General features: G+C 39.4%; 3 protein-coding genes across 4 annotated transcripts in view; 1 reads left to right on the forward strand and 2 right to left on the reverse strand.

Annotated features, from left to right (window-relative positions):
* The window catches only part of ireb2 (iron-responsive element binding protein 2), an 18,367-nt gene extending 9,902 nt beyond the window's left edge, over window positions 1-8,465 (reverse strand). The window contains exons 1-10 of the mRNA XM_085168730.1: window positions 8,355-8,465; window positions 4,679-4,765; window positions 4,242-4,407; window positions 3,842-3,979; window positions 3,456-3,692; window positions 3,074-3,143; window positions 2,738-2,921; window positions 1,092-1,231; window positions 347-518; window positions 142-242 (exon numbers count right to left, since the gene is read on the reverse strand). Coding sequence (XP_085024856.1) covers window positions 142-242; window positions 347-518; window positions 1,092-1,231; window positions 2,738-2,921; window positions 3,074-3,143; window positions 3,456-3,692; window positions 3,842-3,979; window positions 4,242-4,407; window positions 4,679-4,765; window positions 8,355-8,379 — 1,320 coding nt within the window. The 5' untranslated portion in view covers window positions 8,380-8,465. The remainder of the gene's footprint in view (window positions 1-141; window positions 243-346; window positions 519-1,091; window positions 1,232-2,737; window positions 2,922-3,073; window positions 3,144-3,455; window positions 3,693-3,841; window positions 3,980-4,241; window positions 4,408-4,678; window positions 4,766-8,354) is intronic.
* Window positions 8,466-10,708: 2,243 nt separating this feature from the next.
* slc25a44a (solute carrier family 25 member 44a) lies at window positions 10,709-16,544 on the forward strand. Its single transcript, XM_085168737.1, has 5 exons — window positions 10,709-10,773; window positions 10,936-11,242; window positions 13,292-13,987; window positions 14,188-14,315; window positions 15,133-16,544. The coding sequence occupies exons 3-5, from the start codon at window positions 13,354-13,356 to the stop codon at window positions 15,322-15,324; spliced, it is 954 nt and encodes a 317-aa protein (XP_085024863.1). The 5' UTR covers window positions 10,709-10,773; window positions 10,936-11,242; window positions 13,292-13,353; the 3' UTR covers window positions 15,325-16,544.
* A 1,013-nt stretch (window positions 16,545-17,557) lies between these two features.
* Window positions 17,558-25,207, reverse strand: skic8 (SKI8 subunit of superkiller complex). 2 transcript variants are annotated; one of them, XM_085168739.1, is made up of 11 exons: window positions 25,098-25,204; window positions 24,732-24,782; window positions 24,610-24,637; window positions 23,806-23,911; window positions 21,755-21,927; window positions 20,628-20,776; window positions 20,286-20,379; window positions 19,204-19,297; window positions 18,939-19,031; window positions 18,415-18,493; window positions 17,558-17,801 (listed from the first exon to the last, which is right to left on the reverse strand). In XM_085168739.1, exons 2-11 carry the CDS (start codon window positions 24,741-24,743, stop codon window positions 17,712-17,714), a joined length of 918 nt encoding a protein of 305 aa, XP_085024865.1. In that variant the 5' UTR covers window positions 24,744-24,782; window positions 25,098-25,204; the 3' UTR covers window positions 17,558-17,711. The 2 variants fall into 2 exon arrangements, with proteins under 2 accessions (XP_085024865.1, XP_085024864.1); XM_085168738.1 differs by having other exon boundaries at window positions 24,732-25,207.
* Window positions 25,208-25,579: the final 372 nt, after the last annotated feature.

A 25,579-nucleotide genomic window follows, 5' to 3' on the forward strand; every position in this document is an offset into this window, starting at 1 on the left:
TCACAAGGATCATTTGCAAAAACAATGACCTCATTATTTCAACCTTTGGCAATGTACTGTAAAGTTATTAAGAAAATTAAATCTCTAAAAGTCTGCACTTTTCAAAAGAGACTTTTAGAGATCACATCTTGGACAAATTACCTCAGAGTACTGGGGGTCTTCTGAAGGGTCATCGTAGCTCCGGTAAAGTTTTACAGCCTTCATGTAAGACTCCAACAATTCAAGTTTTTCCTGGGTAAAATCTGGAATGGTGTAAAATGACATGTTAGCCTGGGAAACTAAAAAATAAAATAAAATAAAATAAACAGTAAATAATAAAAATAAACAGAAGCTGTGACTAACTCACTCGTCTTTTTAAAGTGCTTGAGTGTGACTTGGTCGACAGGGAAGAAGCTGACAGTAGCATTGTACTCTGGGCACATGTTGGCAATGGTGGTTCGGTCGGGGACTGACAGCTGGGAGACTCCAGGTCCAAAAAACTCAACGAACTTCCCAGCAATCCGAGCCTGCCGTAAGTGCTGGACAAAATTTTTTTAGAAAAAGAAAGCACAAGAAATAATTACACATAAAGAAACAAGATGACTTTTATACAACAGAATCCTCCTTCAGTTTTTTTCGTTGATTTCTATAGTTTACAATGATAAAATTACACTTTTACAAACACCTGCCTCTTACAAAGTAAATATGCACCAAACCAGTGTCGAAACATATTCTTGCCTTTAGGCGTCTTACAAAGTACTGACCAATACCAGTGTTATACTGATTAATTGTGTTTCTCACGCTGTATTTCAATGTCAGATGGCACCTAAATATCACCCTCTTGCTTCATAAAACAAATAAAAGAATACACCATTTTTATTTAGTAAATTAGATAAAGCAAAAAATTAATTTAGTTGGTCATATTTTATTTCTAATTTTTATTTCATTACTATTTATATATAATCAAATCTGATTGGCCTGTTGCCATTGAAGGTCGACCTTGCTTTGTGGGTCAGGGTCAGAGTTATAGGTGATCCAAGCATCAGATCGGTGCATCCTCATACCACAGCTCCGCTCTCTCAACACATAAAGAAACATAAGAGAAGACTGACCTTTGTGATACCGAGGACGATGTCTATGGATGTGGTCAACGGGTTAATGGAGCCCACCAGCTTACAGCCCACTACTTGAGGGAGAGTCAGAGATATTGGTTGGCCCAGCATTATGGCTTCAGACTCAATTCCCCCGACTCCTGAGAGAGAAATATGGTAAAAATTGTAGAGTTTTTATCTTAGTTTTTATTTCACTTTGTCTGCACCAGCGGAAAAAAACTATTCTGATGTTAAAAAGCTCCAGTCAATATTTCCTATAAGGGCGCAGCATCAATATTGTGAGTGAAAAGTGTGGATATGGATGTTCTTTTAGTGTTTTTAGTTACATTTGTAACTACATTTAGTTACAAAAATTGTTCCACATTGAACATGTCTCTGCATGTCTTTTCTCAGCAGTGCACACACATAGAACAACTTTTATTTTTTAAGTGTGTTAGATTATTGTCTGAATCCTACTTTATACACATGGTACATTAATAATTTCTTTCTGTGCATATGGATCACAATCTGACAGAAAATATTTTGTCTGCTTCTTCTGCACAACTGTCAACTGAGATTTGAGAAGATTTAAAGTTTACACAGTGGAACAGTCTAGAATAAAGCAGCACTCCTCTAAATCCTCCTAAACAGTCAGATCACACACAGTCTTCAGCAGTTCCTTACAGACAACGTTCAACTTTTTTTAAAATCTGAAACGTTGTAATGTTTCTAAAACACAGTGCATGCATAAAAACACACACGTACACTTGATTATTTAGGTTAGCATGATGCTATATCCCTTAATGCATCTGCTCATTTTTGACCTGCTAATTTGTGCTGCTTTCATTAGTATGCTGGTCATTACCTAAATGAACTAACTGCTTCTGTTTTATGTAAATCAGTGCATCATCAGCTGGAGAACTTTACCCTCCCATCGGCGCATGGCTACGATTACAACATCATACCAGTTTGGCCTGCTTGCAAAACCTAATCTTTATATAATTTATTATCTTTATATTATTCATTAATCATTTCTCTAAGTGAGAGTCTCCATGGGCTTTCTCAGCCAAAATATTACACGGTGAAGGATCAGGTTTAAACCATCTAAGTGGTGAAATTAATTGTTACATTATCCCTAGAAAATGTTGTATTATTTGAGTCAAAACTTCCACAAATTTCTGACCAAGGAATTGTTTAAGTGCCTTAAATACATCCTCCAAAAAATGTTTGGTTTAAGGCAATGTGCCCCACAATTTCTCCAAGAATCATTTCACAGTGCTTAATTTACCCATTATTCCAGGATTTTCTAAAATGTCATAACTACCTTCTGTTTGAATTCCCTACATGTACTGCATACTGATGCGCCACTTATCCTCTGTGGTGGATATATCTGTAATACATCTGTATTCATATCAGTGTCCCATTTTGTTTTTATCTAGAGTGTAAATTTAGAAGCAGAGAAGTTTGCATTGCAAAGTTACCGTCTTGGACATAATCCGTTTTTTGTATTTGCTGCCCTTTTAGTATGTGACTTATTTGTGTCTCTTTATCGCCTCCTCTCATTTCTCAGAATAGCTATTCAAACACAGGTGTACATTACAGCCACTGAGCATTTTCTCATGTTTACAAAATGCCAACAACTGTCAAAATATTGGAAAATCTCTTACCCCAGCCAAGGATGCCCAAGCCATTAATCATGGTGGTGTGAGAGTCGGTTCCCACTACACTGTCAGGGTAGATGAAACCGTCACTGACTTGCACCACTCGGGACAGATACTCCAAGTTCAACTGGTGGACTGCACCAACATCCGGAGGAACCACGTTCACATTCTTAAATGCTTTTGAACACCACTGTTTGGAAACAGTATCAAAAATTTTAGCATTTATTCATTTAAAAATTGTTTTGCTACATAACCCATAACTGTGACTTCTTTTTTACTCGGTTATAAAAACTACAAATCATATAAAGACTGCAGTAGCAGCGGTCATTTTTCTTGTTTTACCTTAAAGAACTGAAGCCTCTCTTTGTTTCTGATCAGTTCCATTTCCTGATTTCTCAAAGCTGTTTCAACTCTGCAGAAAAAAAAGGAATAAGTCATCAGCAAACATGCGAAAGGGGGAATTCAACTTCTACTGACGTATGTCAACTCATGATAATCAGATGTTCTCATGCTCTTCAGGTCATTTGCAAACAGAAACGCCACATCTGCAAGAATTTCAAAGGCTGCACAATTTCCTCAGCCAGTAAAATCATCTGATCTAATGTATTATCAGCACATAAACATAACCGCACAACAGCTCAGTTACTGTATTCAACTGCTGTTTTCATTTAATTATCCTCATGGTGCATATTAGCCCCTCCCCCCAGCATCCTTTAAAACTTACTCAGAGACAGGCTGCAGGTGGAAAGGGCAGAGGAGAGGTGTATTCTCAATCTGTTGGACAGAGGCTGGAGATCCACCTGGGGAGGCTGGGGGGTCGCTGCAGGCCACTTTACTGCAGGAGCCCCGCTGGCCTCCACACTGTGCGCCCCCTCTGGACGGAGGCCTGGAGTGTACTGAGCGAGAGGGCCCCTGGCTTGGACCCTCCCCTCCACCAGGGTTGGGAGCATTTTGTATGGCACTGTGAGTAAAAATGTAAAAAGAAACATTAAATTCGTGAGGCAAAGCAGCACAATTATGGCGACAATATATTTTTACCAATCTGACTTTCCATGATAATCAACAGAGAATTCACATTCACAAAAACGGTTAATATAAACACAAACATACCATTTGCTATAATCAATCTGTAATGAGTGATCTACTATGAGGTCTGTAGGGCATTTAGGATTGACCAGGCTAGGATCCACACCATGTTTGGCCACAGCGTCTCTCATGGCTGCCAGGTCCACCATTGCAGGAATACCACTGTAAAGGGACATAAATGGAAATTTATATAAACACACACACACACACACACACATATATATATACTTGTTTATGGCAGAAAACAAAGAAAGATGACAAAGGATCTGATAAGCTAATTGCTGGTGGGTCACCTGCGTCACCAACATCTTATCACTCATCTATCCATTCTGCTTTCTCCAACTGAAGATAAAGTGATTTCATCTCATGTTTTCCCAACACACAGACCACAGCGCTGATGCAAAGAAAGCCCTGTGAAACTCACGTAAAGTCCTGCAGGAGGACCCGAGCGGGAGAAAATGGCACCTCAGCTTTATTCTGCTCCTGCTGCCAGTGCAAGATGTTCTGGACGTCTTCTTGTTTTGTGTAAAAGCCATCACAGTTACGAATTGCTGCCTCCAGTAAGACACGGATGGATAGAGGCAGCTTGTCTGCACAGAGCAAACAAAACAGTTATTTCCCACAGCAAACAGTGGGTAATTAGGCCTAACACTTTATTAACCGCCCCTGTTAGATAACTGTTAACTGTCGAGATGTGCTTTCGTTGACAAATGAAAGCGCCAACACACCGATGCCTCTTAAGTGTTACTTCAAGACAATCCTTTTACCTTACACAACTATCCTGAGACACAAAAGAGTTTGCAGTGTCTTTAAAAACATCATATCCTGTAAAAACATTTCAGTCAGAGGGCCTGAACTCACCATATCGGGGATCGTTTAATTTGTATGGATTGAAGAACTTGATCTGGCCATCTTTCAGTGTGTCGATTAGATGGCTGTACGGGTGCTCTGCAGCAAGAAAGGAAAAGAAATAAAAATACACTCATGAAAATAAAACTGATGCCTGAGAAATATACAAATAGTCAAGTAAACTTAACTACCTACTGACTCGCATGAATTACTCCATCTGCTCTAACCCCATGTTATAAGAGCAAGAAAATTGATTTTTATCTAAACAATAGTTTCAGTTAGTTTTAGGTTTTTTTTTTTTTGGTTTTTTTTTTAAACTTAGAAAATTACATCTAATACTTTGATCAGGTTAGGCTTTAGAGTACTTAAGGGACCACTAAGGTTGAAGAACAGTCCCATGCAGAGCTTTGATGACCATCATCAACATATTTGAGCTGCAAACTCATCAAAGGGGCTGCGTGAAAAATATGTTGAAAAACCAGTTTGTTGGCTACTATTGTTTCTCGGTCCCTTAGCTTAGCTCCTGCCGGCATGGGAACCAAAAAAAGTGAAGTGTTACAAACAATGAAAATTCTCCACTGAAGGCATTGTCTGTGCTTCTTGTGCTGCTTTTTTGATCTCGTTTTTTCCTATGCTTCCCCACTTAACAGTCCTCTCCACTGTTGCTTTCTTTCTTTCAAGCCCACTTTTTAACCAATAAGCATCTGCGCATTTATCATTTATATGATGAGTTATTTAAGGACAAGGACACACTCTTTCCTCTCTGGACGTCATATTTCAGACCTGTTTCTAGAACAAAATGACTGTGTGTGACTGTGTGCACAGTAGTTGGAGTAATGTGTACCTACACTGCTTACTTGGGCTACCCTTGTAAAAACCTGGAACTTATTGAATGGTCAGACCACAACTTTATTGACATATACTGTCAAAAATCATCATTAAGAGTACAGGGGAGGTCATCTTTATGAGGGAAAGAATCAAGACACCTGACTGGCAGGAGGCTTACAATTGTGTTTTTACATGTCGTGATATTAGTGGTCATTAGGCGATGGGCTGTAGCATACCAATTGCAACATTGTGCGACATACTGATACTGAATTCTCTCCAACGTGTTCATCTAAGTAAATGAGTGTGGTATAAAGTGCTTCGAGTGCTCGAATTGAAAAGGGCTTCAAAAGAACCAATCCATTCACAGTAGCTGTGTATTCAAACTTCACTTTAGATCAGAGGTGTCAAATTCTTTACATACAAAAATTAACATATTTCTTTTTTGTTTAGAGTAAAGAAATGCAGCCTCAAAATGTTCCCATTTAATGAACCATGAACAACCGGCTTGATGTGTCTTTAGAGCAGTAGTCTTGGGTTTTCCACATGCTGCCAGTCTACTGTCATGAGAAATAAAACATGTGAGCACAGCTCTTTGGTTTAACCATCTACCTTTAATGTGGTATAAAAGGTCATGGCTATAAAAGTGCTTTAATCAATTTTTCACAACTTACAACACTAAGCTTCCTGGCATCATACTTTAGAAAGTGGATCCAGTGGGTCAGACTGGTCCCTTTGGAAGGCTGGTTCTTGCCCTTTAGCTATATGTTTTACACCCCTGCGTGAAGTGATATTTTACATATGTTTCTTGGTTAGTCTATGACTGAAAAGCCACAGAATGCATGCTACAAATGAACTACATGAAAATGCAGTACAGAAAAAGAGAAGCAGACGATATACATTTAGTTTCAATACTTCTTTTCTCGTCTTTAAGCATAGTAAAAATGACCCCTGTAGAATGTAGTTAGCTGAACCTAAACTAAGAATAAGCCCATTTGCACTTCATGACATGACAGGTTGGGATCAAAATCTTGAGAGCTGTCCAATCAGGATTTACCTGTTAAATATTGATTGAATTTGTGAAAAAATTAAGCTGAATGAGTGGTAAACCTCTACACAGAGAGCATTCTTGGCACAGAATTGCTCAGTGGTCGCTCAACAGGACATCATGCTGTAACTTTAACGCTCAGATTTCTTACTTTGAAAGCAACATTCTTTTTTTTTCCCTTTTTTTTTTAAAAAACAGTTATTCAACACAGCAGAACTACCTCAAAACGATCCACCTTTAACATAAAGACTCCCTTGTAGAATTTGATTCCTAAATTCAAAGAGTATATTTAAGGAATCCTAAAAGGAGTAAAAGGCCCCGCACTTATTTTAAAATTAAATGTAAATAAACACATATAAAACCATTCAGTGAAATCCTACAAATCTGTTTATATACATCAGTTTATATACTGGGGGTTTCTTATCGGGCTTATCTGCAATATTTCCTCTAAATGCATCCAATTGCTCCTGTTGCAGCAAACAAACAAGACGTAACTTAGCTCAGTTTTATCCATGCAGATATTAAAATACTAACACAAGAACAATGGATGGCCATCTCCAACTCCAGGAGGAAGGAAATAAATGAAAATATGTCTAAATATGAAACCCAAATGATTTGAACATCTGTGCTATATCTATCATTTTCATCACAGTTTATTTTTCTTTTTATGCACCAGTTCAGTTCTTAACCTCTAAAATTCCCCTAACAAATGAAAGATCCCTGGGTCGAGCCCAAGAGCAGACACAAATCCCTTGCAGGGGTTGTGTCAGGAAGGGCATCCGGTGTAAAAAACAATAAGCCATATCAAATATGCGGACCCCAACCGTATGTGATTACTGGAGCAGGTCAAAGTAGCTTCACTTTTCAGGCCCAGCAGGTATTCTCATCTCTTACACACTGTATGCAAAAACTGTGAGGATGGAAAATATAAAGAACATATTACAGACTATTAAACTCAAACACTGGCTCATTATGAAATCCTGAGAAGTGGAGACAGATCCTTTTGGAGACTTGTATCCACCGATAAAAGCAGCGGGCTTCCTGAAAGAAATATATTACTGCTACGCAGACTACATAATTACTGCAAAATCAGCCCAAGCTAAATAATCGTCTGGATCTTTTTTTTTTTTTTCTTTAATTGTTATTTTTTTCCATAGGGGGTGTTTGCCGGTCGGTGTCACTGCATTGTATCGTATTGTATTGTATTTATAAAGTCGTTTTCAAAAGATCTCAGCCAAAGAGCTCGCACTGATAATATACCGTGAAATCACACTTTGTAATGATATTATTTTGATGCTAATGTTAATTACTAACGACATAACAATAATGTCTCCGTACATTATGTCACCTTTGCATGCCTCTTGATGACAAGCAGAGCAAGACGGCTTCAATGCTAACAGGCTGCTAACGCTGCCTCTTATCGTGAAGCACACACTTCCCTAACCAACTACTTATCGCTCTACCGGGTGAACATCTTAAAGCGATAAGAAAATGCAAGGTACTTGACACAAACTCTACTGTTATATAGTGCACGCTACAGCTGTTACAAAACGAAAAGAAGAGAAAGACAACACTGGTTTGCGGTATGAGCTAATTTCCCTGTTTAGTTATACACTGAGCATCAACGAGCTAGCTAACGTTAGCTTTTATGTCTCTGACAGTGTGACGCCGCGTACAGTGAATATAATCTTAAAAAGCTAACGACAGCAGTTTTCAGTACATGGACGTGTTTATAAAAGCGGCGTGTGTGTCTTAGGCTAAACGGTGGATCAGATATCAGCTCTAACGGAAGGTTAAGAGAAGAAATCCCTTTACCTTTGACTGGGGAAGTGTGCGCCATGATGACTTCTGAAATCAACACGACTCGTTCTCACTACTGAGCAGGCAGCACGGAGCCGACCAATCAGATCACAGAGATCTATGGCCACGCCCATCGGTCGACTACTGACAAAATTAAAACATTTTTACAGCAAAATCTTATTGTTTGTTTGTTTGTTTTATCTCATATACTGGTCATTTTTAAAATGTTGTGCTATTTTTCTTCCGTAGCATGTTTTACAGACAATTGGGAAACAAGAATTCAAAATATATATTTAGTTCACTGTTTTTCAGTGTTTTTCAATGAGATCCTTTTGCAAATTTGCACATAATCAATGAGGTCTCATTTGCAAACTTTAACCGTAATTTTAGAAACATACGAACGACTTGTGTTAATGTAAGCACTGAACAGACAGGTTTCACACAGTCTTTTAAGCTACAACATAGTGGTTTTTGAGTTATATCAACATTTATAAAACATATTGTATAGCTTATTAAGTGAGGGTTGTTAAACAAGAACATCGTTTTTCACCCATGCAGTGATAACTAATAAATCTGCTTGTAGAGTAATTAAAAGAAAACATCCGTAATATATATTTGGTGAATGGTTTTTGGTGTTTACCAATTAAACTGTTGTGTAAATTATGTCATAATTAGTTGCATCATTTGCAAATTTAAACATAACATTTTAGAAAACCTGAAACATAAACAAGTAATTACCTCAATGTTAGTTGTTTCATTGTAATATCTGCTAATTTTATTAGCTCCCAAATAGTGGTATCCAATTAACAGAACAGCAGAACAGATATAGTGAAGATCTCTTTATTTAGAGCATACTGTACACAGAACACCTGTGTATGGACTACAGGAAAGCAAGCTTAAGAAAACTTCATGTAACACATAATGACACCATGAGATTGTTGTTGAAGAGACTAAGGTGGCTCAGAGATGTTATACTGCTGAAGCCAGTATATTTAAAGCTTATCAAGAAATGTCATGTATAAATATAACTCCAAGCCTGGCCCTTCTGAGAATGTAATCACTGTGAGCTTAACAGATATAAAGTTTGTCCCTGCATGTTATCAGTCTTCACTGAGACAACAGTAATTTGGGTGTATTTTATTTGTTATCTTCTTTATTGTATTTTATGTGATTTTCTTCCTATCCACCATCAGTCTGGAATAAACACTGCCTGACTGATTTACTTATATGCGGACATAAACAAGAATCTTGTTAACCATATTCTAATCTTATTATGATCAGCAGCTAAGACAGAGATGAAGGCCATAAAGTTATTATTTAATAAATTTCAATATAGGGAGTGTGTGTGAGTAAGGTGTGGCTGTTTGTGCATGTTTTAACATGGTCCATAAAGTCTTTCCAAATTATCTTAAATGTATCAGGAGCATCGCATACTCTAAATATTCTAAAAGTTGAGATGCTGTTACCTGCCTCAGCCACTGATTTCAGCTCAGTAAGTCAGGGTCAGTAAGAGCATGCACTATAAATCTTTTATGGCATCATTTTTTTTAATCCCATGCATGTGCACGTGTAAGATGTCAGACAAATTTTTATTTGATGACATGTTTATACACTATAGAAAAAACAAAGAAACTATAAAAATATATATTACTGTGACTGTTTTACAGTGAGCTGCGATAGGTCACACCCCGGTTGGATGAATCTTTTATAAGTAGTTTTTGTGTAAATTAGCACATAATGATTCATATTGTAAATATTGTAATAATATTATAATGTAATATTGTAATTGCAGTGTAAAAATTAAGGGTGAATTAGCTTATGATTGGCAGACTGCCTTAATAATATGTATCGACTGGGGAATTTTCATTATCTAATAGCTTACTGACACCCAAATAGTGGTTTCTAATAAAAACAATCATTTTAACATCCAAGGTAACACTCGCTTATTTCTATCTATATTCTGAAGCATTTTATCTTTTTTAAAAAAGGCCCTGTCATTTGATTTGTTTAATATTTCAAGATTATCCCAACTGGGTTTTCCGTTGGGCTGAGGTCATACTTATTAAACAGTTCGGTGAAAACCTCGTGCTTTTTTCCCACTGGAGCAAATTATACAACATAAACTGATACCAATATATTTGTGAAATATATCAATTGTGCTCTAAATTAGTATAAGGTGGGATTTGCGACGGCTTAAAACAAAGAAAATATGTCCCATATGTCAAACATTAATTATTCAAAATGTATTTCATAGTTAGTTTATATACATGAACTAATGAGGAATTCATTTGTGCACACAGAAGCACTAATATGAGTCACTGTGACTTTAAAAAGCACAGGCCCCACGTGACAGTATAGCGCCACCGTCTCTGTGCCTGCGACCTTCAATGCGCCTCGGACTATGCAAGGATAAAGTTTTAACTGTCAGTTACAGGTGAGAACTTTATTGTGCATTTATAGACTGCCACCGGTAAACACAACAAACAAACAATAAACCACGTTTATGGATTCATTTTGATTGAGTAAAAACTTCTACATTATTAAAATTTTCTCATTGGTTGTGTGTGATTTGTTGGAATTCTAACGCTTTTTTCAGGACCTAAAGGCACCATTATCGTCGTACAAGCAGGTAACTACGTAAACATACCAACTATAGGGGTCACCTGAAAGAGCAAACAACTCTCCGTCCCCTGATTTCTTTAGCAGAGGTTTAAGCAGATTTGTAAGAACAGTTTGCGGAAGAACACAGGTCATGACCTATCACGTTTGAGGACATTTGTTCGCAGCACTGATGGACGGAAGATATGACCCTTCTTGTAGCAGAGCAGGCCGTGCGAGTTTAAGAAAACAACTCGGGTTTGCAGCAGTGGCGACGGAAGAGAAGCTTCGTGACCGCCTGCAAGGTTAGTTGGTGTGTTTGTGGGTGATTATGTTTAATCCTTGTTTCTTTAAAAAGGACGAATTCGCACAGCATGGGATCAGTAGCGTTGTTTGCTAGCTAACAAACTGCAAGTGCACACTGCCTTTGCACGTGCTTCCGCTTTTCTCGACCAGTCTTTTTGAAGGAGTTAAAGTTAGATTAGACGTTCACACAGGGCAGTGCTGCGACTCTTGTCGTGGAGGTCGTGTTAGGTTTTAGTGTACATGGCGCAAATAGGTCTATTTAGTTTAACTACCCCCCTTCCCGCCGTCACATAACAGAAAAGCGACGTTATGTACAGGGGCGTTCCCACGTTTTTCTTTCTAAGAGGTTGCACCAGAACAGGGGTGGGCACCATTTGTTTTTCTTAGTGTCAGACTCCTTGAATACTATAATATATGTGATTAATTTGTGTCTTGTCTGGGTTGTGTTTGTTTATTTGTTTAGATTTTGTATGTGTCTGCTGAAATTTTTAGTTTAATGTAACCTGCCCAGATGATATAAATTAGTCATTTTGCCAAAAAAATTAGCATGTTTAAATTTTAGATTTGTTTGCTGATGGGCAACAAGTAAAGTCGATATTAAATAAACATAAATAAATAAAAAAATAACTGTCACCTCAGAGTAATTACACTGCTGCTGTAGAGATCTCTCTCTTATGTAAGCTTCAAAAGGAGTTGAGTTTATCTATGATGAGAATTTAGGTCCCATCAAAGTTTTCAATGGAAAAAGTTGCTTCATCTTTTGTTACTGAGTGAAAGAGATTACTCTTGGTCTTATCTGACAAAATGACATTATGTTACTGCAGGTTTGAGTCTCGTTGTTGTTATTTTTTTCCTTGGATGGCATCCAAATAGGTGTGATTTACAGTGTTTTTTGTTTTCCCTTTTATATTTTATCAGCTATCACCGAAAATTCTGTGGAAAAACCTCTGCTCTGAAGCAACTACCCTCCCCCCCCAGCTAGATTATGTAAGATTGTGCAAGATTGTGCAGCTTACACAACTTGTGTAAGTTGTGTAAGACTGTGTAAATTAGAACTCATAAGTAAATTGTTTTACTTTTTTTTTTTTTTTTTAATTTGTCAGAAGGTTTATTAAGCCTTCCAGTTTAAAAAGAAAAAAGAAAAAAAAAGAACTCTGGCAATTATTTCAATGGTTCAGGCTTTGCAGGGATTAAATGATATAGTTTTGATTTACTGACATTTATGTCCTGGTGCAGAAGGTGCGCTCGCTTCTTTTGTGTAGCTTGCTCACTTATAATACAAAAAAGAAACTGCAGCACATGACAATAAGATGATAGAAGAAAACTCCCAGAGCATTAAAAGTCAGCATTTTATTTTTTAAAGGAAATCACCTGTGAACTCTGAACAACCTTTTGTGGCGGAGCGGGTACTGCGTTCACCCTGCCAGTTGGGGGGTGTCAACACCCAACTTTATGAACATAATAACTCAAGAAAAAAGGATTTTAATATTATAGCTGCACGTAGTAAACATCTTGGTGGGGTTCGAATACTGGTGACCTCAATTTCTAGGTCAAGGTCAGAGGTCAAATTTTCTGAAAATCTCGTGAACACAAAACTCAAGAAAAATGTACATAGATGCATCTGCCAGTAGGCTGAGGGGTTGCTCTGGCATCTGCCAGTATTTTTATTTTGGAACTCTTCTGATTGGTTGCCTGTTGGAGGTGAAAGGTTAGAACAGCACGTCAGTGGGATAGCTGCTTTCACAGCCAGAGGCATGTGGCTAAAAGTAGAATAGGTCTCCTTTTAAAGGAAAAAGTACCTGATAGTCACTTGTTCGAGCTCTTCTCAGTTGATTTTCAGTGGAAGTGTATGAAACAGTCACACTAAAAGTAACGTCCCAAAATGCAGTTGCAGCTTTTGTTACTTTTTGGGTTTTTTTCCCATGAAATTGTGAGGAAATGGTTATGTCTCCTATCAGTAATCTGGGGTCTAAATTCTGAATGAACAAATACGTGTGTTCTTATCTGACTGCAGGACTTTTAATGGTGAGTGGTTCTGGTTCTTGCAGGCAGGATGGTGATCAGTGCTGTTCTGCAGCTTTAGTGGTGCGTCGCTGCCCAGGCTGGCACCATGCAGCAGAAAGGTGCAATCCAGATTATCGAATGGGAGGACCTGGACAAGAGGAAGTTCTACTCCCTGGGTGTCTTCATGACCTTGACCACCAGGGCCACCGTCTACCCAGCCAGCGTCATCCGCACCCGCCTGCAAGTACAGAAGGGAAAGAGCCTCTACTCAGGGACCTTCGATGCCTTCTGCAAGATTCTCCGAACGGAGGGTGTGCGCGGCCTTTATCGTGGCTTCATGGTCAACACGCTAACCCTGATCGCGGGACAGGGTTACATCACCACCTACGAGTTGGTGCGCAAGTATGTGAACCAGTACTCGCCCAGCAACACAGTGAAGTCTGTGGTGGCAGGAGGGATGGCGTCCCTGGTGGCTCAGACCATCACTGTGCCCATAGACATAGTGTCACAGCATCTGATGATGCAAGGACAAGGGGAGCACCTGACACGCTTCAAGGCCAAACCCAAAGTGGGTCTTGCAACCACCAAGCACAAACTGAGTTTCGGACAGAGCCGTGACATTACGGTACAGATATTTTCTGCCGATGGCTTCAGAGGATTTTACCGGGGCTACGTGGCATCGCTGCTCACGTACATCCCGAACAGTGCTCTCTGGTGGCCTTTTTATCATTTTTATGCAGGTAGGTCACTTTTTAAGCATCATGTAAAATACTCAGTATGCAAAATAAAAACGAAACCATACAAGAGAGTCAGAAGGATGTCTTCAGTGGGCAGGAAGCTGCTAATGAAGATCGTAGCTTCAACAGTTGAATCAGGAAAACCTGTGGATATGAACCGCTTTGACCTTACGCTGTTTACTTTGTATCTTTTGTGTTCCCAGAGCAGTTATCCCTATTAGCACCAAGTGAGTGCCCCCACCTGATTCTGCAGGCTGTTGCAGGACCGATGGCAGCAGTAACCGCCTCTACTATCACCAACCCCATGGATGTTGTTCGTGCAAGAGTCCAGGTAAACTCAGATAACCCACAGCTGTGCGTGACACTAAAGCTAAAAGCTGTTTCACAGGTCCTCTGCATCCATGAGCTTTTCAAGACATTACCTCCCAGAGCTGTATGCAAGAACACAAATATGCATTTAAGTGTGATCCAAATAAAATGGATTTTACGCTGCCAGCTCATTAGTGCATGGTCTTTGTAATGCCTGAGGCTATGTGGAAATGGTGCACAGTGAGTGAGTGACCAGACTGAGTTTTTCTAGTAGTGAGCGAAGAAAAAGTATGATAAATATGTAACCAGAATCCTTAATTTTTCTCTACTAAATGCTACAAAGACTAGTAAACATTATGGGGTGACTGGTTGAGTGTTCAATGTGGACCAGACTAACATAAAGATTTTGTGTGACACATTTGTTTGAACTTGTCAGCAAACTCTATGTAGAACTTCATTTTTCTATGGACATGCCTAAAGCACCTCACTAGGAGGTATCCAGGAGGCATCCTTAGGCTTCCTAGTTAGATGCCCAAACCACCTCGACTGGCTTCTTTTAATATGAAGGAGCAGCAGCTCTACTCTGAGACAAAATCGGTGAAATTTCTTTGCGTCTTGTTTCAAAGTTTTCTCCAGAAAGTTGTTAAAGCATGTTCCTCTGTATAGTCTGGGAGTCTGTGAGCTCCTGTACTGATAAATCAGTAATTCTGACACAGTCCATACTGCAGCAGCAAACATAAATTAGGCATTAATAATGTTTTGTTGTTTTTTTGGAGAGTTTAAGCCTCACGATAAGTTTTATTGCACTTAGCAAAGGTGATGTGTCCTGTCTGTTTAAGGTGGAGGGACGAACGTCTGTTATTGGGACATTCAAGCAGCTGCTGGTGGAGGAGGGGGCGTACGGGCTGACCAAGGGGCTGTCTGCCCGCGTCATTTCCTCCACGCCCACGTCAGTGCTCATTGTGGTCGGATACGAGACTCTGAAGAGACTGAGCCTGCGAGCTGACCTGATCGAGTCCAGACACTGGTGATAACAGACGGGAGGGACGCAGGTCCGCCTCGCAGCAGCCAACAGCTCAGATATTCAACAGGCGCCACATGGAGCCGTGTCATTTTAAAAGTGCACATGTTGATGTTTGTCTGTAGGTATGCCAGGGAACTACAGCTTTTCTTGTCTTTTTTTCTGTTTGCTGCTGCGGAATGTAAAGTTACAAGTGAAACCAATATTTCTGCCAAAACTAAACTCTCTTTTTCAAAAAGGAAATCATGGTTACTTTTAGAAAATCCACTGAAACGTGAAAATGCTACATTCAATTGCTCCTATATGGCCTGTCTTTGTTTTTTATGATTACATATGCAGAAAAATCAGGGTTTTTACTTGTTCCTTAGCTGGAGTATGGTGGCTGAATTCATATTTTAAAACTGAGCTGCTCAACAAAACAAATATATTTCTGCTGGGGGATTTCAGCGTGCCAAAGTCTGGAGACAAATGGCCTAGTTTCTCTACTAAAAAGCGTAAGAGAGCTTGTAACCAGAGCGCATTCCAGTGACAACAACAGTGTAAAGGATCTCTCCGGAGTTTAAGCCTAAATAACATGCAAATGTCATTAGATTATACACAAGAGTGGAAATTCAAGAATTCCCAAACTATAATGTGCTCAGTGTCCTGTTACAGTTATATTGATGTCTAGAGGTCCTTTTGAAACCTGGCCTATTATAATTATGTGCAGCTTACTTTTAACTCCTTTCAGTAAGCTGACATTTATGTGCCGGCGGTCTATGGAGTCAGTCGTGCAGGTTTCATTGTGAATTTTATGCGTGTTTATGTTGATTGGGCCAATCAGGAAGGTGAAAAGAGTTTCTGCTTCTTTTGGTTTCTTGTAGGTTGACTCTAGGAAGCAAAAGTGGGTGTGAGGAGAGCTTTAGACCAACATTAGAGATGGAAATCTGGTAGTTTCTTTGTGGTAATCCTGTATGTGATTTATACGGAGCTAATCTGCTGCTGTTCAGTTACAGAAGGTGGTATTTTGCTGTTGGGTAAATGAGAGCAGTCAGTAAAGGCATTTGCACCACACCAGCAAACAAAAACTAAACTATGTAAATGCCTTCAGAGTTCACGGGTTATTTAATGAGTGAGGTAAGCTGTGATGCTCCGGTTAAAGCTGCAATGTTTTGAATTGACTTAACTACTGCCCCAAAAACTCCTCATCTCAGCGACACCTGATACTGTGTACCCTTATCTTATTTTTTTTTAAAATAAACTCTTTCAGCATTTGCAAACATTGTTTTTCAGTGTAAATATGGTGTTCCTGTGAAATGGTGGACTCAACATGTCCTTCAGTATCACAAAAGCACATAAAGTGGACTTTTACCTGTATGGAAGATATTTACCTTCTACCTGCCAAATATGAGTAGTGTAAAAAAAAACAAAAAACTTTGAGTACCTGTGGACATTTGGTGAAAAGTAATAAAGGACTTGGATTCACCGGAGTGGCTGGTGAGGCTTAGTGTTGTTTTGTGATTGTAGTACACAATTCCTCCCACTAGAGGGAGCTTTATAACCTCCTGTCGGCTCGCCATCCAAACGTGTTTCTTTTTGTCTTTGCCAGAAGGTTCTCTGACGTCAGAGCTGCAGGATAAAGGATCAAGAGGAATGATGAATGGTGGTCCATGAAGCATAGAGTTCATCCACTAATTTCAGTAAGCAACCAGCAGCAGAACTGGGGAGCTGACAAAAGTCTGCCGATTGTCACTTTGGTAGTTTAACAAAAGCAACGATTTTGACATGAAGCTGCCAAACTCACTGAGCAATGAGTAAATTTCCACACATGAATAATGGAATTGAATGAATGAAAAAAAGTTTTATTTCATCATAAAGAGTTGAATTTTATCTATATATACACTATTTTAAGTAAAGGATATCTAAAAGGTGGATGTAGCTCCTGGGTGAGAAAACAGCTGTTTGGGAGCTAATACTTAAGTTCATGGTCTTAATCGCCTCTTTCAAGCCTTACTGAACACAACAATTTTGTACATTTTTAGTCAAAAAGAACAATAGAAGCAGGTTATTCTTTAGGTATACCTATATCGTGATTTACAAGTCCTTACTGAAGCGTTGCAGTTGGTTTCACTGTTGCCTATTTTCCGTTTCAAAATTCTGGTTTCATATATGGATAAAAATATCACATCAAATTGGACACTGCCATGAAACTAACTCATGACAGAGAGCGCTCGGTTCTGAAAGAAATGCGATGAACGCCAAAATACAAAAACAACCCTTTTATTTGACCGCACTCAGCCGGTGCAAAACAGTCCATCACATTTACAGCTTTAATCTCTCCCTCCCTTCATTATCAATTTCTATAAGTGATTTGAGTTGACAGCTGTGGAGGTCCTCTCTCAGCCTGGATGTGTCTCGTCACATGGGACAGTCGTAGATGTGGATGGCACGGTCGTCCCCAGCTGAGATGATCTTTGAGCCGGTGCTGTTGTACTTTACACTCCACACCTGTGGAGAGGAGGATTGATCAAAACGGGCAGCTCTGAGCACCTTCACTGCATATGTATGACAACGCACAACACAACAGCCCTGTATACTGTACTATAATTTAACACTACTTCAGTATTCCCAACTGTTTTTAAGCTGAAGTGCATGTGTGTGTACGCAAGCTTTAAAAATATCTAAAAAATGCAGCCTGACCCTAACTGAGCAGTGCAGAAGGCAGAAATTAATCAGAAGAGAGCAAACAGTTAATCTGACCAATGTCTAAGCAGAGAACAACGTGAAGCTGAGCAGTTAATTGGCTGCAAACTGTCCCTGTAGATTTTCTGGTTTTGCCGTCACAAAAACAATAATGGCAGCTGCCTCTGACGTCGTCCCTGAGGACACGTGCTACTTTATTAAAGGCTTTGTTGGAAAACCGATCAAACTGCCCACAGGCGTCAACCAGAGATCTAATGACAGCCAGGCTTATTGGTTTTCCCCTCAGCTCAACCATCAGACAGAGGTCACGTGATGGGCCGTTGGATGACACCAGGCATATTGATTTAACTGACAGTAACAGGATTTTCTTACTTTGAATTTGATTGTTAACACGTTAAAGGAAAAAACGCAGAGTCACCTGGTCTTGATGGTCGAAGAATGTGTTGATGCATGCTCTGGAGCTGGCGTCCCACACCTTCACACTCTTGTCAGACGAGCTGAAAGGGGGGGGGGAATTAGAAGATCTTACAGATTTTACCTTGGCCAGCTCAGTTTGACTCGGCATTGTGAGCTGGAAACTGAAAAACAGCTTTCACTGACTAAAGTTTCACACGAGGAGAGCAAAGCATGAGAAAGCAGAATGAGGAAACAGACTTTGAAATCCCTGACATACAACTGATGAGGGTGGATCTGCCATTATATTCAAACACATGCACAACAGCATCGTGTTTCAAGTCTCTTTCCTGAATAGTATCGTCACTTTATTTATTCTGTGTGAACATGAAGCAGAAAATATTGACCTGGAGGCAGAACTTCTAAATCACACGATGTCTCCAAGTAATAACAGATGTAATTTTTCCATCCATTTTATACCAAAGTGCAGCTTTTAACTATCAGGATATAAACTAGCACTGTGCTACCATCTGAGGAGCTTCATGTTACCTTGAGACAAAATGAGTGTCATCAGGAGAGAAGGCGACACTGAGAACCCAGGACCCGTGGCCGCTTAGTGTGCCGGCCAGGTTGGCGTGTTGCCTGTGAAGTGATTCCAGCAAAGTTAATTAAGCAAACAGAATGCATTGTAATCTTTATTATACCATAACTTTGCTGTGTAATAGTAGCGCTAGCTTTAACTCCATGTCCTTCAGGATCAATGAACTCATGTACAGAGTTAAAGCTGCTGTCTGGAAGAAGCTCCCAAACTCACACGTCATATATTTTGATGTAGCCGTCGTCTGAAGCTGTCACCAGGAGCTGGGAGTCCGGGGAGAACGTGAGGGACCTGATGGGCATGGCATGACCTGAGGAGACGGTAAACACTCTGTAAGAGTCCCCACACATGTTGGTGATCTTTGTGACGTGCATTTAAAAACTTTGAAGCCCTTTTTATTCTTAAGACTATGCTGTCTGCATTTCCTTCACTGTTTAGCCACAATTTAAAAAAATATTTCATCATGTTTAGCTTTTAAATTTTAAACTGTGTTTAGTTATTTATCATCCAGAAAGAACAAAATTCCTTGTGCCAGTGTTTCTATATGAGATATCCTGCTTTCCTGTGTTTTCTATCATTGTTTTAAGTGCTGACAATCAACAAAGACAAACTGAATATTCATTTCGTTCAGTGGTTGGCTTCCTGGCATTGACCTCGCTTATAATGCTGCTTTTAGTCCACAAATTTTAAATATGGCTGAGGTCGGGGCTTTGGGAAGAGCAATCCAGAGGCTTAATGTTAGCCTGCCTTATCCATCCCAAAACCAGTACTGATGTGTGTTTGGGATCATTGTCCTGTTGGAACACCCGGTTGTGTCCAACTTTTGACCATACAGATGTTAGATTGAGATGTAAATGAATAATTTGGAGGTATTCCTCCTCCTCATTTATTATTCCATCCACTTTGTGCAATGTACCAGTGCCACTGGCAGCAAAACAGCCCCAGAGCGTGATGCCACCACTGCCATGCTTTGAAAGAAAGCAACAGGGACATATATAGCCTCACTGTCTCTACTATAAATTAGGCCCATACCTGTGAGGTCTAAGTACCACTAACCCTAATGCAGTATGAATATGTCATTTCTGGCTTCTGAAACTTGTTTTGCAATTTCTTAGCAATAAAAGGGCCAAACAGGAAAGTAAATCAATAAATAAACACTTATTTTTCACCAGATAACCTGATTAGTGTTAGTCATCATAATCAATGATGACTCACAGAGTTCATCCAAAATGAGTAACGAGATGAAATGAAAATAATTGGTCGTTACTTTTAAAATGAATTCTGATGACTGAACCAACCTTCCAGCGTGTGGAGTAGCTTTCCAGTGGCGATGTCAAAGATGTTAATGATTCCATCGATAGCTCCGCTGGCCAAATACTTGCCATCTGGACTCTGAGAAACAAGGATCAGTAAACTGATTACTTTACATGTAACAACTGTAGCAAAATGAGACTGGATCACATATAACCTTTGGCCCTGGAAAGAATGAGTTAATAGGTAAAACAAAGGGATACACTGTGGTGAATGAGCAAATCAAGATGGGTTACTGGAAAACTAAAGCGGTGACATCTCGTCCCTCAGAGACTGAGCTTGACAAAACACCACCGAGCTGACCAAAACCAGAATTTACAGCTCCTTACATAAGCTATGCTCAGGATGAATTTTCCTCGCGTGTCCAAAGAATATTCCTTCTTTCCGCTGTCTACACCAAAGATGTTGACCTTGCCAAGATGGCTTCCTGTGGCAATGTACTTGGAGTCTGGTGAGAAGGCCACCGTCCATGCATCCACTACAGAGGAGAGCAAAGAGGGATTAAAACCAAAAAAAATGCTTAAATCTGGGCATCACCACAATGCTCTTTGTTTGCCATTTCCACAAATGAACTACAACCCTGATTTTTTCACACATCATCAAAGTGAAAATACAAAAGCAGCAGATCAAACATTAGCCTGGCAAAGTGCATCTTAATGTGTGCTACACTGTTAACCCAGGAACTAAGATTATACCGAGTATTCCCAAACTGCAAATGTGGTCAAACTATTTCCTGCTCCGGGGCTACGTGTGAGAAAGCTTTATCAAACCTTTGATAAAGGGAGAACTTTATCAAAGTGGTGGAGGAAGAACCAATTAAGTGTTGGCGCCTGGATTACTTTTATTAAAATGTTATGGGAAAAAGCTCCAAGAGTACTCTTGCAGTTTCTAAACCTTCACACTATCTGTACAGGACCTGAATGGATGCGTGCAGAGATGGATGCGTGCATCGAGGGAGCTGGAGGCAGTGATGGCCCCGTTGTGTCACAGGTTCAGGTGTTTTCACAAGTCTACTTTTAACCAAACGAGTCCTTTGTTCACTAATGTAAAGATCATTAAAGAATCCGACCAATATAACATCAATTCATATAAATAGCAAGGAAACAAAGAGTTTGAACAGTAAAATAAATTGTCTTAAGGAGGGAATAAAGACAAAGTCTGCAATAGAACCGCCTGCTGAGTGAAACAGAGTGTCACTAATGTAAAGTGACATGAAGAACAGCTGGGCTGAAGATACACAACAGAGCGGACATTTCTGGGTGTAAGTGTTCCTGGAAGGTGAGTGTGCAAAAATGAAACAAGTGTGTATAGACTGCACAGCAGAGCAGCCAAGTTACCATCCTCTGCACGTTAGTTGCATATAAACTGGGCAACAGTTTGCTCTGTAGTGACCTCACTTAAGTGCCAAGTGGTAAAAAAGGCAGCAGCAAACAAAGTGTGTGAGGTCAGGTCTTACCTGGCCCAGCGTCCATCGACTTTATCTGTTTCCCGGACTCGAGGTCCCAGAGACGGATGTGTGCGTCGAGGGAGCTGGAGGCAGCGATGGCGCCATTGTGACTGATGTCTACTGACACCACCCCCAGCTGGTGGCCCTCCAGCGTCCACTGCAGCTCCAGCTTCTCATCTGACCTGCACGGACAGCACGACACTGAGATTATTTGCAGAAGTGGAAAGTAATGGAGTATAAATACTCCATTACTGTACTTAAGTACAGTTTTCAGGTATCTGTACTTTACTTGAGTAGAGTACTTTTTTCTGACTACTTTTACTCCCCACATTTTTAAACAAATATTTGTACTTTCTACTCCTCACATTTTCAAAACAGGCTCATTAGCTTTGCTTTAACAAATCTGAAGTTAGTAATTATTTCACGTCACTGCGGGCCTTCATAAATCAAACTGATTTGAGACCAATTAGTGACACATGACAGGCAGTTCTGTTTGTGTCTTAATCACCAGGAGATGTTGCATAAAAAGAGATGACAAGAGATGTGCCAAAGTCAGGGGTTAAGTGGGTGGTGGGTTTTTTTGGCACAACACCAAAACTTCAGGTGTCCATAAGTTTGTGGTTGGGGTAATTCGGCATCTAGCTAGTCCTACAGAAGAGGAGCATAAAGAGACTGACTTTTTTTAAGTGTCAGGTAATTTCAAATGCAGCGTTTCTATCAGCTCAACAAACATCAGCAAACACACAAACTGTTTGTGTGCAGTTTCTCTCACAGTGTGTTGCAGCTAAAGGTCCAGCTGCTGTATTTCACAGGGACTGAATGAGAGCTAACTTCACTCAGAGATGGAGAACATAAGAAAGACAAGACAGGAGAGGAAGAAGAGAGGTCAGATTTAAATGTAAGGGCTGCTCATTTAAAGCTCAAGACCTTGTGCTTTTAAATCACATTTTGAGTCTGCACATGTGACATCATGTTTTTTCATATTGTGAAATGTGCTGCAAAACAAACTGAAGTAGACTAACTGTGCTATTTAAAGGTTGCATGAAAATCTTCTGCAGGTTAATGCAGGATAAACAGGTCTGTTTGCTGTACAGTGACGATTTAAAGTGTGTGTCTGGTGCACGGTGGCTTTGGTTTCATGGTGACCTTATGTATATCTCTGCTACAAAGGGCAGCAGAGATTAATCTGAAGTTAAACTGACGATGCTGAGACTCTTTCACTGAATTCTACCTTCATACCAACTTTATACAGTCTAATGTAAAGACAGTAAACGGTGTTGTATCAGTGTAGAGGATGGAAATCAGCCAGGAAAACTCTTGAAACATCTGCTGACATCTTGTTGAACTCAGCTGTGTACAGCCACAAACAGCAGTAAACCACAGAGGACTAATAGCACAGATCAGCTGATCACAGCCTGTACACTAAGAAAATCTACTGGAGCTCTCAACAGAAATTATTTTGAGTTGTGATTCTTTTCCCCAATTTTAGGGTTCCTCCACCTGCTAAAACCCCACTTTAACCCCTGACTGTGCTAATTTGCCTGTTTAGAGGCAAAGTCACCCTCTACAAAGCAGCAACAGAAATCAGAGCTATTTTTTTAAAATTTCGTTCTTTTTCTTCTATTTCAAACTGAGCACAATTAAAATTAAAAATCATGCTAAAGTTTGTATTCCCATCTTCTATTTTATTATTACATTAATAGAGTACAAGGCTAACTTAGCTTTGCATAAAAATATGTGGTAGAAACATCTGCCAAAGAGCAACTTTTTACTTTGTTACTTTGAAAGAAGAAAAGAAGAAATTGAATCAGTACTTCAACCTTTCCTGGAGTATTTTGTAACAGAAATATCTTAAGTACAGAATGTCTCTACTTTTTCCACCTCTGATTATTAGATCTTGTCAAGTCAAATAAACTCCAGAGAAGCTCTTAAAGTGATGAGCAGAAAAAGTGAATTTAAGCAAACTGGCTTTTAAATGTCTTCTGAGTTTTGTTTTTTTAAACGTTAGTACAGTGTTTTACGTGTGATCAGCAATAGTATCGTCTAAATGAAATGCATACCATTTCCAGACTTTCACCATGTCATCGAGTGAGCCTGTGACGATGGTTTCTGAGCCGTCTGCTTCACTTTTACCCCACGCTGCTGTCCAGATGGCATCATCGTGTGCTGAGAGGAAACAAATGCAGAAAAAATTAAATAAATGTGAACAAAGGGGTGCTTTATCACGGTGACAACATGTGCGTGTGTCAGGGAGAGTGACTGCAATCACTCTTAGAGAGATTGTTGAAGAATTGCAAATAGCTGGGATCTGATTTATCAATGCAGACAGACTCCCAGCATGTTGCCATCAGTCTGAATGAGTCTTTGTCAATATGCACAACTTGAGGGAGTGGTATTCTGTTGGAGGAAGGTTGCCAAATGTGAATTTCTATCTATACAGAAAGCAACAGATGTGTAATTTTCCTTATTTATCACAGTTAATCATCGTAATATAAGAAACTGATTGCATGCAATTATCAACATGATCCCATTGAACCATTCAGCAGATATTCAATTCAATATTATTTACATAGTGCTCAATCACAACAGCAGCTTAGCATTGTAAGATAGAGACAATAATAAGATATCAGACTGCTGCAGACTGACTGTCTTCTGGCAAAATTTATGTAAGATTTTAGTGACATTGTTGGTAGGTTTGACAATCTCATTTTCATGACATGACTATATCCTATTGGATAAAACAGACAATTTTCAGTTTAAAAAAAAAAACGTGATAAAGACTGCAACACTGCCAAGAAAGAACAAAAAACACTCATTCTTATATTATAACTCATAACGTAGTGGGACCCAGCATGTTTACTCACCGTGTTCTTGCTTGAACAAAATGCTGTACTGAAATCAAAACACAAATTTAGAGTTACTCTAATTGCGGAGAAAAACAACAAGAAAACATGAAAATATGAGGCTGGTTGTATTTACTGCTTACTTGAGTGCTCATTGTTTTGGTCCTGGATCTCCAGTTAACACTCTCTTCAACCTAAGATTAAATGAGAGTCAGTGGCAGCAACCCAAAATATGAAATAATGGACTCTGGCAATGAATGTAACCTCCAACGCACATACTGGACGCCGGGACAGTCGAAAATTAAAGTCCTACTACTTTTACCCAATTCTGAAGACCTAGAAAAACTAACTTAGTGGGGAAAAACTGATGCTAACGCCTGTTAGCTCTGTCACTGCGGCTTAACGATGCGATGAAATGCAGCTTCCTGTCAGCTACAGCTGAGTAAACTGAGCTAATGTGCTAACTGTGTAAACCTGCTAACTGCGGCAATATAAGCGATAATACGTACCTCAGAAATCCCTTATACAATGTTTTATTAAATTTTAGAGGCTAGGAGAGCTACATGTGAGACGCCATAACAACATTTGATGTAACTTCCGCTTTCAGCCGACTTCTTCTTCTGCATCATTTCCCCCTCCCTAACTTTTTTCTACCTTAAGAGCTCGCTATCGCCGCTAGCGGAGAAGAAACTCATACAATTAAAAAAAAACAGTGGGTATTATTTTCATATTGAATATGAATTTAAACGCAAAGGGGATTTATATTTTAAAATGTGCACAATAATAGGTAATTTGTGGTCATAGAATAACATTTTTTTTTCTTTTGAGACAAAGTCAGAAAAATTGATACTCCAAATCTGATTTGTGACTTTGTATCCAGTTTTTCATTTCCTGGTAAAAACTGAAATTAAAGTTAATTTAAATAGTGTTTGCAGTAAAACAAACAAAAACAAAAAACCCTTAAGAGTGGTGAGACCTGCTTACAATAATG

This window comes from Neolamprologus multifasciatus, chromosome 7, assembly GCF_963576455.1.
Source record: "Neolamprologus multifasciatus chromosome 7, fNeoMul1.2, whole genome shotgun sequence".
Classification (NCBI taxonomy): Eukaryota; Metazoa; Chordata; class Actinopteri; order Cichliformes; family Cichlidae; genus Neolamprologus; species Neolamprologus multifasciatus.